Genomic DNA, 20,415 nt, shown 5'->3' with positions numbered 1-20,415 from the left:
ACAAAAAACACAGTTCAACTCACCAGATGATGATCATTTGAAACTTAACTTCTTGATGAAAGTTATTCTTGAAAATGGAGAAGCTAACAAATTAGCAACAACATCCTCTTTGACAACACCTGCTGCAGACGCTGCAAACTAGCCGACAACAAAAGCTAGCTAGCTAGACCATGGAAAAACTATTGCTCACAATTGCGCAGTGACCTGTTGGCCTTCAAAAGGTCATAATGTGATTCCACTGTCACTCCAAAATGTTTCCCTAATACAGTTGAATGGCAGATGGTCCTCTGTAGCTCAATTGGTAGAGCATGGCGCTTGTAATGCCAGGGTAGTGGGTTTGATCCCCGGGACCACCCATACGTAAAAAAAAAATATGCACGCATCACTGTAAGTCGCTTTGGAAAAACGCGTCTGCTAAATGGCTTATTATTATTATCTAGCTTCTGATGGCCTAGCCAATGGCTGATTTAGCTAGCTAGATTTATCTCTCCAGAGACCAGCAAAATAAAATCCTAATTGGATATTTTTTTATCTTCAGTGTTAACCCTTTCCAACAGAAACTGAAGAGATTAAATCAAAACATCATTGAAAATAATAATATAATTATCATCATTATTATTATATTTTTATAATAATTATTATATAAATCCTTTGCCCTTCTCTGAAGGCGTAGAAGGCCCATTGTTCCCCACTGTATTTGGGTTAGTAATAATTTGTAGAGTGGCTCTATTTTCCTTCAGCATGCATTTTTTTCACTATTCTGAATGTCTAAAGAATCCATATGTTGTTCTGAAATATGAACACAGAAAAACTGGACGTTTTGAACTCTTATTATGGTGGTGATTTGACAAAATTACAATCACGCTCTTGAATTGGACTTGCATTTTTCTGGTCTCGGTCTTGACTCTCTCAGACCCCTTGTCCCCCTCCAGGTCTTGGTCTTGGATCAGTCTCGCTTAAGGTGGTCTCGAATGCAACACTGGTCAGAGACCTGGCAGTGTGTTGCCAGGACAACAACCTCTACCTCAACGTCAGCAAGATAAAGGAGCTGATCGTGGACTACAGGAAACGGAGGGCCAAGCACACCCCCATTCACATTGACGGGGCTGTAGTGGAGCGGGTCGAGAGCTTCAATTACCTCTGTGTCCACATGCCTAAGGATCTACCATGGTCCACACCCACCAACACAGTCGTGAAGAGGGCACGACAACGCCTCTTGACTGGCTGCATCACCGCTTGATATGGCAACGGCATCCGAACTCAAGACGCTACAGAGGGTAGTGTGCATGGCCCATTCCATCACTGGGGCCGAGCTCCCTGCCATCCAAGACCTCTATACCAGCCAGTGTCAGAGGAAGGCCCTAAAAATGTTTTACGGCTCCAGCCACCCAAGTCAGACTGTTTGTGCTGCTACCGCATAGCAAGTGGTACTGATGCACCCAAGTCTGGAACCAACAGGAGCCTGAACAGATTCTACCCCCAAGCCATAAGGCTGCTAAATAGTTAGTCTGGGTAGCTATTTGGTTACCTATTTAACTATCTGCATTTACCATTTTTGCACTAACTTTGACTTATCACACACCTGTTGCTACGGTTTATTATCTATCCTGTTGCCTAGTCACTTTATTCCTAGTTAAATGTACATATCTACCTCAATTACCTCATACCCCTGCACATCGACTCAGCGTGTATTCAGCCAAGCTTTCATTACTCATTGTGTATTTATTATTACTTTTCTATTATTTCTCTATTTTCATTCTCTCTGCATTGTTGCGAAGGGGTAAGTAACAATTCCACTGTTAGTCTACACCTGCTGTTAACGAAGCATGTGATGAATACAATTTTATTTGATCTGACTATCTGAACAATCAATCAGCCTGGGTTGTGTTCATAACCATGAGTGTACAAGAGGCACCAAAACGGTTTTAGGCACCAAAACGGACTGAAACCGGGAGAGAGAGGGACCACCTGGACGCCCAATAAGAAATGTTCATTTTCTTACATGTTTAATTCAGCATTCTTATTGGACATGTCCCCATCCCCCCTAAACCCTGGAGAGTGTGTGCGTGTCTAAGTGAATCACTCACTGAAACACAAAGGCTGTGTCTCAAATGCCACCCTATTTCCTATATTGTGCTCAATATATGCAGAACTTCTGGCCTATATGCAGAATATTTAGCATCACCACAGTGCACAGCCTTTTGTTAGGCTGCCACCATGTGGCCCCTGGTGTAAGTGAGACACACCTGCTTGCCTGCGATGGTATAGTAAAGCAGGTTGGACCACTAAAAGCAGAAGTTAAGGTGTGCCTGCATCTCAATAGCCTGACATGGACTGCATTCCTCATCTTCTCTCCTTCAAGGGCAGATGAACCAGTGTCAGGTTATTTCACATCAGTTTAGATGAACGAAAGGAGTTGAAGAAAGGAAGCACCTTTAGACTACATGCACATGAAGATTCACCTGAAGTCTTCTGAAAAGTTAGCTGTTATCTACCTGTGTGTCTGGACCTGAGATGTAGTAGCATACAAGAGAGCCTTGACCAGCTAGCTATCTGGTCCTTATTAAAGGGATACAACACTCCAAAATCCAAGTTTGTCAGATATTGGGAGTGTCCTACAGTCAGGCTGTCCCACAGCACTAATCCCAAAAGTTCCATACCATTCCATATAAACCTCAGGAGTCCCTTTAAGATCATTAAAGAGGGGTTCTTATTTACAGTGCATTCGGAAAGTATTCAGACCCTTTCTCCAAGTTTTCCCCCTCATCCATCTACACACAATACCCCATAATGACAATAACGAAAACAGGTTTTTAGACATTTTGCAAATTTAATAAATATAAAAAACAGAAATACCTTACTTAAAGACGTATTCAGACCCTTTGCTATAAGAATCAAAATTGAGCTCAGGTGCATCCTGTTTCCATTGATCATACTTGAGATGTTTCTACAACTTGATTGGAGTCCAAATGTGGTACATTCAATTGATTGGACATGATTTGGAAAGGCACACAACTGTCTATATAAGGTCCTACAGTTGACAGTGCATGTCAGAGCAAAAACCAAGCCATGAGGTCGAAGGCATTATCCGTAGAGCTCCGAGACAGGATTGTGTCAAGGCACAGATCTGGGGAAGGATACCAAAACATTTCTGCAGCATTGAAGGTCCCCAAGAACACAGTGGCACTCCATCATTCTTAAATGGAAGAAGTTTGGAACCACCAAGACTCTTCTTAGAGCTGACCACCCAGCCAAACTGAGCAATCGGGGGAGAAGGGCCTTGGTCAGGGAGGTGATCGAGAACCTGATGGTCACTCTGACAGAGCTCCTCTGTGGAGATGGGAGAACCTTCCAGAAGAACAACCATCTCTGCAGCACTCCACCAATCAGGCCTTTATGGTTGAGTGGCCAGACAGAAGCCACTCCTCATTAAACGGCACATGACAGCCCACTTGGAGTTTGCCAAAAGACACCCAAAGGACTCTCAGACAATGAGAATCAATCATGGTCTCATGAAACCAAGTTTGAACTCTTTGGCGTGAATGCCAAGTGACACTTCTGGAGGAAACCTAGCACCATCCTTACGGTGAAGCATGGTGGTGGCAGCATCATGCTGTGGGGATGTTTTTCAGCAGGCAGGGACTGGGAGACTAGTCAGTATCAAGGGAAAGATGAATGGAGCAAAGTACAGAGAGATCCTTGATGAAAACCTGCTCCAGAGAGCTCAGGACCTCAGACTGGGGTGAAGGTTCACCTTCCAACAGGACAACGACCCTCTGAATGTCCTTGAGTGGCCCAGCCAGAGCCCGGACTTGAGCCCGTCGAACATCTCTGGAGAGACCTGAAAATAGCTGGGCAGCGACGCTCCCCATCCAACCTGACAGAGCTTGAGAGGAACTGTAGAGAATAATGTGAGAAACTCCCCAAATACAGGTTTGCCAAGCTTGGAGCGTCATACCTTAGAAGACTCGAGGCTGTAATCGCTGCCAAAGGTGCTTCAACAAAGTACTGAGTAAAGGGTCTGAATACTTATGTAAATGTAATATTTCCGTTTTTTATTTATAATACATTTGCAAACATTTCTAAAAACCTATTTTTGCTTTGTCATTATTGGGTATTGTTGAGGGGAAAATATATATTTAATACATTTTAGAATAAGGCTGTAACGTAACAATGTGGAAAATGTCAAGGGGTCTGAATACATTCCGAATGCACTGTAAATACCTTGCTGGAATTACAACAGTCGTACCTTATCATAATAAAAAACTAAGGACATAGTGAATTTCTTCATAGTTCATCATTGGTTAAAAAAAATATATAGCGCACGCTTGCTAAAATGACATGCTGTAAAGATAGCATACATCTGATACAAGACAGCAGACTAACAAAACAGTAGTCTACAAAGGTCACTGTTCAAAACAATACCTGAACTGAAACCAGGCAAACTGTGGAAGTAATAGCCTATGTAAACTACACAATATTTATTCATTGAAATGAATCATACTGTGCACATTTCCAAAGGTGTATTTCCACATTGTGTGGACAATAAAGTTTTTACAATTATATGTTTTTATTCTAACCCTTCAGTAGCCAATCAGAGCATGTACACACACTAGCTTCAAATCTACACAATGCACATCCCTCTTATAATCAAGTACAGTAGGACCTTAGATTTATGTAAATGTTATATTTCAGTTTTTTTTATTTGTATAAATGTGAAAAAAAAAAAAAAAAAGGATTTGCTTGTCATTATGGGGTATTGTGTGTAGCTTGATGAGGGAAAAATCAATGTTAGAATGAATGCACTGTATACATTTTACATATGCCTTCTAGGGAGTTTTTCCTAGCCACTGTGCTTCTGCCTCTGCATTGCTTGAACTTTCAGGTTTTAGGCTGGGTACATTTAAAGCACTGCTGATGTAAAAAGAGCTTAATAAAATAAATTTGATTGATAGATACATTTGTACAAAACACTCACCATCTGGCTCCCCACATTGGCATTGACTGCTCCTAGTGTGATCTTTGTTACTGGGCTGTAGTTAGATGATGTCATAAGTGATATATTGCCTGAAAAACAGGGTAAAGGGAAAAACTATTTGAAATGTTCCTCATTGGGCAAAACAAATCCAATGTCTCCCTAGACAAATGTACAGTGGGGAGAACAAGTATTTGATACACTGCCGATTTTGCAGGTTTTCCTACTTACAAAGAATCCAGAAAATCACATTGTATGATTTTTAAGTAATTAATTTGCATTTTATTGCATGACATAAGTATTTGATCACCTACCAACCAGTAAGAATTCCGGCTCTCACAGACCTGTTAGTTTTTCTTTAAGAAGCCCTCCTGTTCTCCACTCATTACCTGTATTAACTGCACCTGTTTGAACTCGTTACCTGTATAAAAGACACCTGTCCACACACTCAATGAAACAGACTCCAACCTCTCCACAATGGCCAAGACCAGAGAGCTGTCTAAGGACATCAGGGATAAAATTGTAGACCTGCACAAGGCTGGGATGGGCTACAGGACAATAGGCAAGCAGCTTGGTGAGAAGGCAACAGCTGTTGGCGCAATTATTAGAAAATGGAAGAAGTTCAAGATGACGGTCAATCACCCTCGGTCTGGGGCTCCATGCAAGATCTCACCTCGTGGGGCATCAATGATCATGAGGAAGGTGAGGGATCAGCCCAGAACTACACGGCAGGAACTGGTCAATGACCTGAAGAGAGCTGGGACCACAGTCTCAAAGAAAACCATTAGTAACACACTGGCCGTCATGGATTAAAATCCTGCAGCGCACGCAAGGTCCCCCTGCTCAAGCCAGCGCATGTCCAGGCCCGTCTGAAGTTTGCCAATGACCATCTGGATGATCCAGAGGAGGAATGGGAGAAGGTCATGTGGTCTGATGAGACAAAAATAGAGCTTTTTGGTCTAAACTCCACTCGCCGTGTTTGGAGGAAGAAGAAGAATGAGTACAACCCCAAGAACACCATCCCAACCGTGCACCGTATTGAGGGGAGGATGGATGGGGCCATGTATTGCGAGATCTTGGCCAACAACCTCCTTCCCTCAGTAAGAGCATTGAAGATGGGTCGTGGCTGGGTCTTCCAGCATGACAACGACCCGAAACACACAGCCAGGGCAACTAAGGAGTGGCTCTGTAAGAAGCATCTCAAGGTCCTGGAGTGGCCTATCCAGTCTCCAGACCTGAAGCCAATAGAAAATCTTTGGAGGGAGCTGAAAGTCTGTATTGCCCAGCGACAGCCCCGAAACTTGAAGGATCTGGAGAAGGTCTGTATGGAGGAGTGGGCCAAAATCCCTGCTGCAGTGTGTGCAAACCTGGTCAAGACCTACAGGAAACGTATGATCTCTGTAATTGCAAACAAAGGTTTCTGTACCAAATATTAAGTTCTGCTTTTCTGATGTATCAAATACTTATGTCATGCAATAAAATGCAAATTAATTACTTAAAAATCATACAATTTGATTTTCTGGATTTTTGTTTTAGATTCCGTCTCTCACAGTTGAAGTGTACCTATGATAAAAATTACAGACCTCTACATGCTTTGTAAGTAGGAAAACCTGCTAAATCGGCAGTGTATCAAATACTTGTTCTCCCCACTGTATGTTTTACCAATTGCTAAGAAAGATTTTACCAATTGATTTACCAAGGTTTTAACAATAAAGAAGCATTTTTAAATGCCTGGGGTGTGGGATCGATTCCTGCTGAGAGCACTCATATGAAAAATGCACGCATGACTAAGTTGCTTTGGATAAAAGCGTCAGCTAAATGGCATATGATATTATATCGATATCAGCAAGGCATATTGTGATATCGGTTTCCTTCCTGTTAACCTACAACATTATGTAAAAACACATACATGACTGTCCCTGCTAGCACAAACCCTCTCCCAGGCTCTCAACTTAGTATACTTCAAGCTGCAATATGTAACTTTTTGGGTGATCTGACCAAATTCACATAGAAATGTGTATATAAATCTGTCACTCATTGAAAGCAAGTCTAAGAAGCGGTAGATCTGTTCTATGTGCATTCTTTCTATGCTTCCCGTTCTTAGTTTCATGTTTGCGTCTTAATTTTCGGTTTTGTACACCAGCTTTAAACTGCTGAAAATTAAATATTTTTGGTAATGAAAAATATATTTCACAGAAGTTTAAATGGTACAATGATTCTCTACACTATCCTTGCTTGTCGATTTCTACATAGTGTATCTTTAATTGCATGCTGATAGTCCTTTAACCGTGGATGGCTGCCACTTTCCATTGCAATTACATTGAAACTGGTTTGGTAGGTTTCATTCACACCTGGCCCAATGGGCAATCAACAAGCAGTTGTCTTGAACGCCAGAGCTGTGGAAGTGAACAGAAGAGTGAACATTCACACAGTTGTTGTTGTTCCTAACCATGTGACCTGATCTGCATTTTAGGGATTTTTTTAAATATATTTTTCCTTAGGGCAGTGATTTGAATGAACATTTTAATAACTTAGAGCGTGATGTATGTAAATGTACACAAAGGCTGTACTGATGACACAGTGAAGAAAGATGAACACACACACTACTGTCTCCTCAACGTCAGATCATTTTTTGGGGCAGGATGTGGATGAACCCCCTCCCAATTCATACGACTCCTACACAGGGCACACAGACACACACACACAAACAATCCTCAACTAGCGTAAGCCGTGAACTCCCCACCACATACAGCCTCCCATTGTTAGAAGTGGGGCTAACATTACAGCCTAATACTTTTGAGCTGTTCTGTGTTTCTGGGATATCTAGCCTACTCACTGGCAGCATGGCCTGATTCTTTGGGCTGGGAGTTTTTCCTGACCAAGTGACTGACTAAGCTCGGGACCCTGGGTCTGAACCCCGCCCTGTGCATCTGGGTCCTGGACTTCCTGACTTGCCGACCCCAGGTGGTGAAGATAGGTAACAACACCTCCGCTACGCTGATCTCTAACTCAATCATCAAGTTTGCAGACACAACAGTGGTAGGCCTGATTACCAACAATGACGAGACAGCCTACAGGGAGGAGGTGAGGGCCCTAGCAGAGTGGTGCCAGGAAAATAACCTTGCCCTCAATGCTCCTGGACCCCAGGAAGGGTAGCTGCTGCCTTGGCAGCAGCTAATGGGGATCCATAATAAATACAAATACAACAAAACGAAGGAGCTGATCGTGGACTTCAGCTTGGCCCCTAAGACCCTTACAAACTTCTACAGATGCACCATTGAAAGTCGGGTTGTATCACCGCCTGATACAGCAATTGCACTTTCTGCAACCGCAGGGCTCTCCAGAGGGTGGAGCAGTCAGCTCAACGCATCACCGGGGGCACACTGTCTGCCCTCCAGGACATCTACAGCACCCGGTGTCACAGAAAGGTCACACTGTCCATAATGTCTATATACACCATCATATACATATTTATATATTCCGGACTCTGACATTGCTTGTTCTAATATTTATATATTTCTTAATTATTTTTGGATTTGCGTGTATTGTTTTCTATTGTTAGGTATTACTGCACTGTTGGAGCTAGAAACATAAGCATTTCAGTACACCAGCGATAACATCTGCAAAATATATGTACGCAGCAAAGAACATTTTATTTGACCACCTGACAAGGAAAAACTCTGTGCCCTGGTTTTAGGCCATTATATTAACTAGGGCCTAGAAACACCCCAGGCCCTACTAGCTTCATCCAGTGAGGTCCAGGATGGAGACGGGCTGGCCCAGACTGTGTCGTCCCCTCCTCAGGCCCAACAGAAAGGAGGGCCCCTATCTCTCTCTCCCTGCACTGGAATGTGGCCGCCACTCTCTCCTTTAAGGTGCAACAATAAGGAAGGGCTCCCTCATTAGAATACAGCTGAGTAGCTGTCGCTCCCTCTCTCCCTCTTTCTGACTCAAAAAGATAAGGCACAAACATACACACAGGCTCTGTAATTAAAAACATGAGTTTTCATGAACTGCTTTAGAATTAATACAAAAACAGATTGAGGTGGTGCTTGGAGGGAAAGGTGTGAGAGACTGTACAACCACACCACAAATATGCACTGATGGATTATACTGTGCACTCATTCATATTACTAAACTTCCTTAACCATCAAAGACAGGCTATAACGGAGTTGACCACTGTAGAGAAACATCAATCCTAAGCATAGTATAAAGACCTGAAAAGGTGCTTCCAGGTAGAAACCAAGGTCCTTCTAAGAATTATATGTAGAGGAGAGTTATCTTTGGACCTTGGACTTAAATCTCAAATGCACAAACACCACTTTCCTGAGGCTTTTTAAATCAATCATCTCATGCTTGTCATCAATAATATTGACCTTCCTGCTGGTGCATTGTCCCTTATCCTGTGATACTTCATTCAATTGTTTCAGTTGTTGGCCAAAGTGCAGCGCACGTTGGAGCAAAACAAGTCAATAAAAGAGAGGTGTTTTGACCAGTCGTCATGTTCCCTGCCTGCAGCATTTGGACAGCACCCCGCCTTCTCAATGAATCCTGATACTCGACAGAAAACTGCTGTTGCAGGCTAAACCACTATGAAAACAAATGCACCCACTTTGGGCAACTACATTCAAGAAAACCCTAGAGGGCAACAAAACATAAAACATCACATTTAGTGCCCGGGAATCAGAGATTCTGAAACAACCTCAATGAGCGCAATCAAACCATTAAGGAACTATGACAAGTCAACACATCTTTCTTTCATTCAGAAATGAACACAGCCTAACCATACAGGCAGAACTAGCAACCTACAACATCCTTGTATAAAAGTCCAGACTAACAATTGGGAGAACCAGAGTCAAGTGCGTTAAGTCATTAAAAGTTGCTAAAATCGTCTTTTCATCTATCGTTGGAACCAACAGCTCTTGTTTACCTGTCGCTCTACAGAGGGGAACCAGCAGGACCTCCATGGCTCCCTCTCCTTCTCTCTCCGTCCCTCTCCCAGTTTCTCTGTCCCAGTGAGCCGACAACGCTTCCCTTCCCCCCACAGGCATTAATCTAGCGAGCAACTTCCTGTCGGATGGAGAGGAGAGCAGAGGAGGGGGAGGTAGAGAGTCTCTTTACTGGCCCCCCAGAACAGCCTCCCGCCCTCCCCTTCCTCTGTTCTCGGCGAGTTTGCTACACACAACCAATCCCATTACGACTAGACAAGACACAGAGAGTAGAGAAGGAAAAAAGCACATTAATTTACTTGAAGTGAAGAGCATATGCCTCTCAGCAGCTCGTGCAGCCTGGGATCCACTGCCCCCCCTCACACACTCGCTCTCCCACTCACTATTTTGTTACCAGTCAATGGAAACTTCAGAGCCCCTGCTAGGCATCGCCGGGCGAGTGCAGAGGAAGTCCACCCACCTTGCTCTCCAGACAGTGTGGGAACAACACAATGACCCTTTTCACTGAGAGAATGCCTGGCTACACACACACACACACACACACACACACACACACACACACACACACACACACACACACACACACACACACACACACACACACACACACACACACACACACACACAAACACACACACACACACAAAGGCATGACCATGTAGGGCTGCTCTCTGGCTGACAGGGAGAAAAAACACCTTGGCTTAAGGCCACAGATTAAGATTTCCAGTCATTTCAATCAATGATATAGGCCTATAGGCTGGACTACACTTGTTTTTCATGAATATGATTTATACAGTGCATTCGGAAAGAATTCAGACCCCTTGACTTTTCCCACATTGTTACGTTAAAGCCTTATTCTAAAATTGATTAAATTATTTTTTTTACACACAATACCCCATAACGACAAAGCGAAAACAGGTTTTTATAAATTTTTGCAAATGTATAAAAAATAAAACACAGAAATACATTATTTACATAAGTATTCATACCCTTTGCTATGAGACTCAGAATTGAGCTCAGGTGCATCCTGTTACCATTGATCATCCTTGAGATGTTTCTACAACTTGATTGGAGTCCACCTGCGGTAAATTCAATTGATTGGACATGATTTGGAAAGGCCCACACCTGTCTATATAAGGTCCCACAGTTGACAGTGCATGTCAGAGCAAAAACCAAGCCATGAGGTCGAAGGAATTGTCCGTAGAGCGCCGGCCAAACTAAGCCAATGAGAATGAGAAACAAGATTCTCTGGTGTTATGAATGCCAAGCGTCACTTCTGGAGGAAACCATCCATCCCTACGGTGAAGCATGGTGGTGGCAGCATCATGCTGTGGGGATGTTTTTCAGCATCAGCGACTGGGAGACTAGTCAAGATCAAGGGAAAGATGAACGGAGCAAAGTACAGAGAGATCCTTGATGAAAACCTGCTCCAGAGAGCTCAGGTCCTCAGACTGGGGTGAATGTTCACCTTCCAACAGAACAACAACCCTAAGCACACAGACCAGACAACACAGGAGTGGCTTCAAGGACAAGTCTCTGAATGTCCTTGAGTGACCCAGCCAGAGCCCGGACTTGAACCCAATCAAACATCTCTGGAGAGAACTGAAAATAGCTGTGCAGCGACGCTCCCCATCCAACCTGACAGAGCTTGAGAGGATCTGCAGAGAAGAATGGGAGAAACTCCTCAAATACAGGTGTGCCAAGCTTGGAGCGTCATACCCAAGAAGACTCTAGGCTGTAATCGCTGCCAAAGGTGCTTCAACAAAGTACTGAGTAAAGGGTCTGAATACTTATGTATATTTCCGTTTTTTATTTATAATAAAAAATAAATAAAAACTATTTTTGCTTTGTCATTATGGGGTATTGTGTGTAGATTGATGAGGGAAACAAATCTATGTAATACATTTTAGAATAAGGCTGTAACGTAACAATGTGGAAAATGTCAAGGGGTCTGAATACATTCCGAATGCACTGTAAATACCTTGCTGGAATTACAACAGTCGTACCTTATCATAATAAAAAACTAAGGACATAGTGAATTTCTTCATAGTTCATCATTGGTAAAAAAAATATATATAGCGCACGCTTGCTAAAATGACATGCTATAAAGATAGCATACATCTGATACAAGACAGCAGAGTAACAAAACAGTAGTCTACAAAGGTCACTGTTCAAAACAACACCTGAACTGAAACCAGGCAAACTGTGGAAGTAATAGCCTATGTAAACTACACAATATTTATTCATTGAAATGAATCATACTGTGCACATTTCCACAGGTGTATTTCCACATTGTGTGGCCAATACATTTTTTACAATTAGATGTTTTTATTACAACCCTTCAGTAGCCAATCAGAGCATGTACACACACTAGCTTCACATCTACACAATGCACATCCCTCTTATAATCATGTAGAGTAGGACCTCAGATTCGAACAAGTCCTGAATAGAGGTCGTTCAGAATACTGAAAAATGTGTGACTTTGAAATGGGTTTTAAAAAACGTATCAAACCTAAGCAGAAAATATAAATTGCAAAATTAACCCGTATTACACCTGTAATCTAACATTTTGCCAGGAGTGTATTACTCACTAGGAACCAAACAAAAGCAAACGGGACGAAATGTGTAGGGACCCACCTGAATTTGTCTAATAAGAAAGTGTAGTTATCATTGCAAAGTGTTCTGTTCCAAAACTTTTTGCTACGGGTTACACTAAAGAATGCACCGCTGATGTTTTTAGCACATGAAAGCAACATTAACAGTTGCCTGTAGCTAGTCTCGCGTTGCCATACCTCCAAAATCATGATCGTTGTCACGCCTCCCTTAGAGGTCTGGAGAATTTTGTATTGTACTGTTTTCCGACAGGGTAGGACACATTTTGTAGAAAGTTGTTCCGTATGCTAGCTAGTTTGCAACATTGCAGAAATGGAAGATAAGATGTAGGAAAAATGCAATTCTGTTTTGCCAGAAGTGTGCTCTATACACAAAATCGAGTCGACGAAGGCATTACAACTACTCTGCTTGAACACTCTACTAAAGAGACGTTTCGGTGTGTCTACCTACAGGCTATGGTAAAAGTTTAGTGTAGCAAGTGTGGCCGACTGTCTGCGATTTATTGAAACTGAAAGTGGAGTAATTGATGATAATAGTAGTTTCTCCTCTGATGTCAATAATCGAGGATCAGGTGCGTGTTCTGAACTGAAGGAATCGCCGCCGCATACGCAGGGTAAAGTGAGATAGAGGACGAGAAAATTGCCAAGGGTGAATACACGATTGTACGGAAGAGTATTAGGGCCAAGTGAAGAGAATGAAAAAATATAGCAACAGTGTCACGATCGTCGGGAACAGAGGACCAATGCGCAGCGTTGAATGCAAACATATTTATTAACACTGAAGGAAACACGAACAAAAACGATAACGTGACAGTCAACGGTCTAACACAAACCAACTAGAACAAGAACCCACAAACACAACGGGAAAAACAGACAGTTTAAATATGGCTCCCAATCAGAGACAACCAGCTGACAGCTGACACTCGTTGCCTCTGATTGGGAGTCACTCAGGCCAACATAGAAATAAGCAAACTAGAACTCCCAACATAGAAATAGAATACATAGATCTACACACCCTGGCTCAACATAACAGTGTCCCCAGAGCCAGGGCGTGACAGTACCCCCCCCTAAAGGCGCGGACTCCGACCGCGCCAACTAAATACCACAGGGGAGGGACCGGGTGGGCACTCCGCCTTGGCGGCGGATCCGGCTCCGGGCCTGATCCCCACTCCCTCTACAACCCCCCAAAGTACCCCTGGTCCGGTCTGGCCCCGCTGGCCGGAGCTGGACTGCACACTGATGGAGCGGATTGCTCTAGCTCCGGCGTAACGCATCTGACCGGTGCCGGACCAGGCACCAGTGGAACAGGCACGGGCCGTGCCGGACTGACGACGCCCACCACTGGCTTGGTGTGGAGAACAGGCACGGGCCGTGCTGGACTGACGACGCACACCACTGGCTTGGTGTGAGGAGCAGGAGCGGGCCGAACCGGGCTGGCGACGCGCACCATTGGCTTGGTGCGGGAAGCAGGAGCGGACCGGACCGGGCTGACGATGCGCACCCCTGGCTTGGTGCGTGGAGCCGCAACGGGCCGGACCGGGCTGACGATACGCACCCCTGGCTTGGAGCGTGGAGCAGGAACGGGCTGGACCGGGCTGACGACTCGCACCCCTGGCTTGGTGCGAGTGGCAGGAACAGGCCGGACCGGGCTGGCGACGCGCACCATAGGCTTGGTGCGGGGAGCAGGAACAGGCCGGGCCGGGCTGGCGAATCGCACCATAGGCTTGGTGCGAGGAGCAGGAACAGGCCGGGCCGAGCTGGCGACGCGCACCGCAGGCTTGGTGCGAGGGGCAGGAGCAGGCCGGGCCGGGCTGGCGACGCGCACCGTAGGCTTGGTGCGAGGGGCAGGAGCAGGCCGGGCCGGGCTGGCGACGCGCACCGTAGGCTTGGTGCGAGGGGCAGGAACAGGCCGGGCTGGGCTGGCGACGCGCACCTTACACTTGGTGCGGGGAGCAGGAACAGACCGGACCGTACTGGGGACACACACCACTGGCCCTACACCGGGATCTGGAACGGACCGGACCGGACTGGTAACACACCCCAGTACCTCTCGCCGTGCCTCTACACCTTCCATCCCCTCTTCGACCAGTGGCCCCCGTAACCTGGCGGCCTCCTCTGCCAACCCGCTGGACCGCTCTATCGCGGCCTCCTGCTGCCCCAACGTCGTGAGCCCCCCCCTAAAAAATTTCTGGGGTTCTCTCCTCCCCGTGGGCCAGGCCTCTATAATTCTCGCCCAACTCTCGCTCTTCTGTTTCCAACTCCCGCCATTCAGCTCCTCATTGGGCTTGACCCAGTCGAAGCTCTTCCTCCACTGTTCCCAAGTCCACCCTCTCTGCTCCTCACTAGGCTTGACCCAGTCGAGGTTGCCACGGAGATCTGCTAGCGATGGCTCCTGGACACGCTGCTTGGTCCAGTTTTGGTGGGTTCTTCTGTCACGATCGTCGGGAACAGAGGACCAATGCGCAGCGTTGAATGCAAACATATTTATTAACACTGAAGGAAACACGAACAAAAACGATAACGTGACAGTCAACGGTCTAACACAAACCAACTAGAACAAGAACCCACAAACACAACGGGAAAAACAGACAGTTTAAATATGGCTCCCAATCAGAGACAACCAGCTGACAGCTGACACTCGTTGCCTCTGATTGGGAGTCACTCAGGCCAACATAGAAATAAGCAAACTAGAACTCCCAACATAGAAATAGAATACATAGATCTACACACCCTGGCTCAACATAACAGTGTCCCCAGAGCCAGGGCGTGACAAACAGGTGATGGTACCTGGATTATTGTAGTTTTTTTGCACGATAGTTCTTTAAAATTGTGGCAATATTTTGAGAATAAACTCGAAATTAAATAGAGAATAAAAGTGGCAATATTTTTAGATTAAAGTGGCAATATTTCGAGAATAAACTAGACATTTTATTTCAAGAATAAAGTCGCAATTATAGTTGAAGATTAAAGTAGAGGATTTGGTTAACTGCATGTCTCCCTGGCTCCCTGTTGCTCTGCGTGCCACTACAGTATTATTTAGTCCTTTATTATGACAACTAATGCACAGGGGAAGGAGGATGCTTTTCGGAAGTGGTGTGGAAAGGTTGGTGAGCTGCGGTCAGTCCTACCAGTTCCTGTATTGGCCGTCACATCTAAAGCTTCCAAGGCAACAAGGGAGAGCATAATGAAGCACCTGGGCATGCAGCAATGTGTTGAGGTGATGAAAAGTCCTGACAGGGACAACACCAGACTGGCAGAAATGAAGGAGTCATCTGACCCTGTAGAGACATTTTCATGGTTGCTCACAGAGGCAAAGGGGCCTGAGACCCCAAGAGAATTGAAGACTGTTCTTTTCTGTACACTGTTTTTCAGCATTTTCTTGGGGAGAAATCTGTGCATCCAGCAGGAGCAGAAGACACACTGGAAAACAGGCTTTTTGACATGTACCCCTCAGAGACACCCGAGCACATGAAACTGCACATCATTGCAGCCTTGAAAGAGTTGTGATGACTACTTCAGCACTGGGAATGGGGGTGGACTTTAAGAATGTCCATCATGTAGTCAACTATGGACCACCTCAAGACTTTGAGTCCTACATGCAGGCATATGGATGAGTGGGGAGGGACGGCACAAGCTCACATTCACTTACCCTGTACAATGGAAGACAGCTTGATGAAGTTTCAGATAAAATGAGACTGTGTCAAACAGTACCACCTGCTGGCTCTTTGATATTGAGGTCACGCAACCAATATCACCCAAACATGACTGCTGTGACAATTGTGCTACCTCATAAAACTGCAAGGACGTACAGTGCATTCGGAAAGTATTCAGACCCCTTAACTTTTTCCACATTTTGTTACGTTACAGCCTCATTCTAAAACGGATTAAATTGTTTTTTCCCCCCTCATCAATCTACACACAACACCCCATAATGACAAAGAAAAAACTGAAATATTACATTTACATAAGTATTCAGACCCTTTACTCAGTACTTTGTTGAAGCACCTTTGGCAGCGATTAAAGCCATGAGTCTTCTTGGTAATGACCCTACAAACTTGGCACACCTGTATTTGGGGAGTGTCTCCAATTCTTCTCTGCAGATCCTCTCAAGCTCTGTCAGGTTGGATGGGGAGCGTCGCTGCACAGCTATTATCAGGTCTCTCCAGAGATGTTTGATCGGGTTCACGTCGAGGCTCTGGCTGGGCCACTCAAGGACATTCAGAGACTTGTCCCGAAGTCACTCCTGCGTTGTCTTGGCTGTGTGCTTAGGGTCGTTGTCCTGTTGGAAGGTGAACCTTCGCCCCAGTCTGAGGTCCTGAGCAGGTTTTCATCAAGGATCTCTCTGTACTTTGCTCCATTCATTTTACCCTTGATCCTGACTAGTCTCCCAGTCCCTGCCTGCTGAAAAACATACCCACAGCATGATGCTACCACCACCATGCTTCACCATAGGGATGGTGCCAGGTTTCCTCCAGACGTGATACTTGGCATTCAGGCCAAAGGGTTCAATCTTGGTTTCATCAGACCAGAGAATCTTATTTCTCATGGTCTGAGAGTCCTTCAGGTGCCTTTTGGCAAACTCCAAGTGGGATGTCATGTGCCTTTTACTGAGGAGTGGCTTCCGTCTGGCCACTCTACCATAAAGGCCTGATTGGTGGAGTGCTGCAGAGATGGTTGTCCTTCTGGAAGGTTCTCCAATCTCCACAGAGGAACTCTGGAGCTCGGTCGGAGTGACCATCGGGTTCTTGGTCACTCCGACACAGCTTCTCCCCCGATTGCTCAGTTTGGGTGGGCAGCCAGCTCTAGGAAGTGTCTTGGTGGTTCCAAACTTCTTCCATTAAGAATGATGGAGGCCACTGTGTTCTTGGGGACCTTCCATGCTGCAGACATTTTTTGGTACCCTTCCCCAGATCTGTGCCTTTGACACATTTCTGTCTCTGAGCTCTACGGACAATTCCTTCGACCGAATGACTTTTTGCTCTGACATGCACTGTCATCTGTGGGACCTTATATAGACAGGTGAGTGCATTTCCAAATCATGTCTAATCAATTGAATTTACCATAGGTGGACTCCAATCAAGTTGTAGGAACATCAAGGATGATCAATGGAAACAGGATGCACCTGAGCTCAATTTCGAGTCTCATAGCAAAGGCTCTGAATACGTATGTAAATAAGGTATTTATGTTTTTTTACTTTTAATAAATGTGCAAAAATTTCTACAAACCTGTTTTCACTTTGTCATTATGGGGTATTGTGTGTAGATTGATGAGGGGAGAATTTTTTTTAATCCATTTTAGAATAAGGCTGTAACGTAACAAAATGTGGAAAAAGGGAAGGGGTCTAAATACTTTCCGAATGCACTGTATGGTTGATGTCCTCGGATCTACTTTCCAGACTCTGGCTTCAGCTCACATTCTTTATCAAATCGCTGCATGAGGTCTGTCTGCTCTCCAATGGTTCTGATGACTTTCTGTGCAATGTCAAACTGGACAAGGGCCCCTTGATGGTCTTTTTTGAGGCACACATGGTGTTCGCAATTCTTGCATCAAATACTTTGGTATTGCTCTGGGCTGATTACCTTGAAGACTAACCAATTATTTCCAAAGGACCTGTAAGTATCTGTGACTTTGTACAAGAAGTAGTTGCAACAGTGACCTTAAATACAAGTAAAATAAGATTTTAATATCTGAAAGTGTCGTCATGCATTATGCAACACATTTGCAATGATACACTTTGTGTATGTGGCACATAAAATGGGCTTTATCAGTTACTTCATTGTCAAGGGAAAAAAATTAATCAACTGAATATATTATTAAACGTCTGAGGGTCGTGACAGCCGGCACATATTTTCTTTCTAACTCCAGAATTTGCTCTTTCCCCTCACAAAACATTAGATTCTTTCCACATCATTGGCACTTATTTTAAATTTGACTAGAAGGTGTGAAAGGAGCAACATGCTGCTTTTGAAAACCCATCACTCAGCTTCTAAGACCAGTGTGTAGTCTGGTCGCAATAAACATGATTTACCTTGAATAATGTTATGTTTGTTCCTGTTACAGTTGTACGGTTCACCACAAACACAGCATACATCAACATATTTGGATGGGATTTAAAAAATCGTTGATTTCATGGCTGTCCTCACGCACTGTTGCACATACGACCTTAATCTAGTGAGCACCTCCGCACAAGTAAGGTTTGACGTGTTGCTGATTTTGTGCCATAGACTTGCACAGGCTTCCGTTTTTTTGGGATTCGATATTGCCCTTTCGGTTGAACGGTCAGTCCATAAGTTGGAGGTTAATTTCTTTGAGGTTCTACTGTACAAAAAAAAACAGACAATATCTAGTGGGTCCCACACACCAGTAAGGTTGTCAAACATTTGCTTGCCGAGAGTACTTAGCACCTCTGAACAGTGTCGGCAGTCAACCTCTTTTGTGTTCACACCGCACATACTTTAAAGCCTTTGGCCTTGTGAAAATACTCCAAACCAGAAGGTGGCAGTAGCATTGCATTCTTAAGTTTAGTTTAACAATGCTAGTCCCTTTTAATTTTGCTATTGTTGTATAAAGCCCTTGTTGATACTAGCCAGATGGCCACAGCTAGATAACTAGCTAGCAAGATGACAAAGAAACAATGTAATTCACTCTCCATAATCCCATAGTCAATTTTCTTGACAGCTAGCTAATGTTAGATAAACCGTTAGCATGTCATTCCCTAGCTAGCACAACATATTTTTTCCTTTTTGTTGTCACTCCTGTCAGCTCTCCCACATGGAGGTTTGTGCTCTCTGATTGGCTCAAAGTCAAGTTGTAGGCCACTGAGGAGCTTTGCGATTCTACAAGTAGAAACAGCAGGTTCGTCGGTACCAGGTCAGTGCGCAGCAGGTACGTATTTTGTTCTAGCAAGAGAAGGAACAGCCTCCTACTGTGATCAGTACCTATCGGCTGTGTTTCATGCTTAAGGACTCCTACCTTTAGGTAGGTTTTGGTTGTTGCTTAGAAAGGCAGAAAGAGTGGCAGAGCCAACCTAGGAGATGGAGAGAGTAGCCAAACAGAGACACAGGTCAGACAAGTGCAACCGATGCAAAGTGAAGAAGACCCATCACACACACCTCACTGACAGCCTGTCACAAGTCCATTCAGAAGTGTTTAAAAACCCTTTACTGGCTATTTTTTACTGGACTTCACGTGCATTAATGAGTGTAGTTTGCTGTTTTCAAAACATATGTGAAAACAGTTAGGCCTCAACAGTCCATGTCACCTCATCCAGATGTGACACTTAACACAACAATAAAATACACAGGGTGACACAGGTTATTTTGGAAGGTGCAGCATATTTATAAATGCAAACTACCAAAATATATGCATGCATGCATAAACAGATGTATTTTCATCTCTTCGAATAAGACGTTGTGGACAGACAAAGGCACAGGCCCAGAGAGAAAGAGAAAATGACATATGTGTTTGGAGCCTCCATCAGTGAGCCTCATGTGACCTCATGTATAATAAAGAGTGCACGAATCAACCAAGAGTGCACGAATCAACCTGCAACAAACAGCGCCAACATTCAGACTCACGCGCACGCACACAGTGACAGCAGTACTCACTGTGTTGGCCATCATATTGCAGGTGATGGACAGACACCTCCCCTCTCCAGACAGCACTCCCTTTGGCTTCTCTGAGCACACAGAATACCTGCAAGCAAAAAACATACACCCAGTTGTGTTTAGGGCTGTGCAACCAACCGTAGACTAAACACGGTATGCACACCACAAGCACGCACACACACAAGCACACATACACTGGCACTGTGGGGATTCAGTCAGGTTAGGTACTATGAGGCAGTGTTTTCCATTAGCACCGGCAGTCCGCTAATCAG

General features: G+C 44.6%; 1 protein-coding gene across 1 annotated transcript in view; it reads right to left on the bottom strand.

Moving 5' to 3' along the window:
* Window positions 1-20,158, bottom strand: part of LOC311101478 (transcription factor Dp-2-like) — a gene marked incomplete at its 5' end in the record, with an annotated part of 41,621 nt that extends 21,463 nt beyond the window's left edge. Inside the window, 3 exon segments of the mRNA XM_084142633.1 lie at window positions 4,979-5,067; window positions 19,509-19,563; window positions 20,144-20,158. Of these exon segments, the coding sequence (XP_083998759.1) occupies window positions 4,979-5,067; window positions 19,509-19,563; window positions 20,144-20,158 (159 nt within the window).
* Between the last annotated feature and the right edge of the window lie 257 nt (window positions 20,159-20,415).

Source organism: Coregonus lavaretus, assembly GCF_964263955.1.
Source record: "Coregonus lavaretus genome assembly, chromosome: 26".
In the NCBI taxonomy this organism is placed as follows: domain Eukaryota; kingdom Metazoa; phylum Chordata; class Actinopteri; order Salmoniformes; family Salmonidae; genus Coregonus; species Coregonus lavaretus.
Note: the sequence above shows the minus strand (reverse complement) of the source record. Positions and strands in the feature narration are given on the sequence as shown.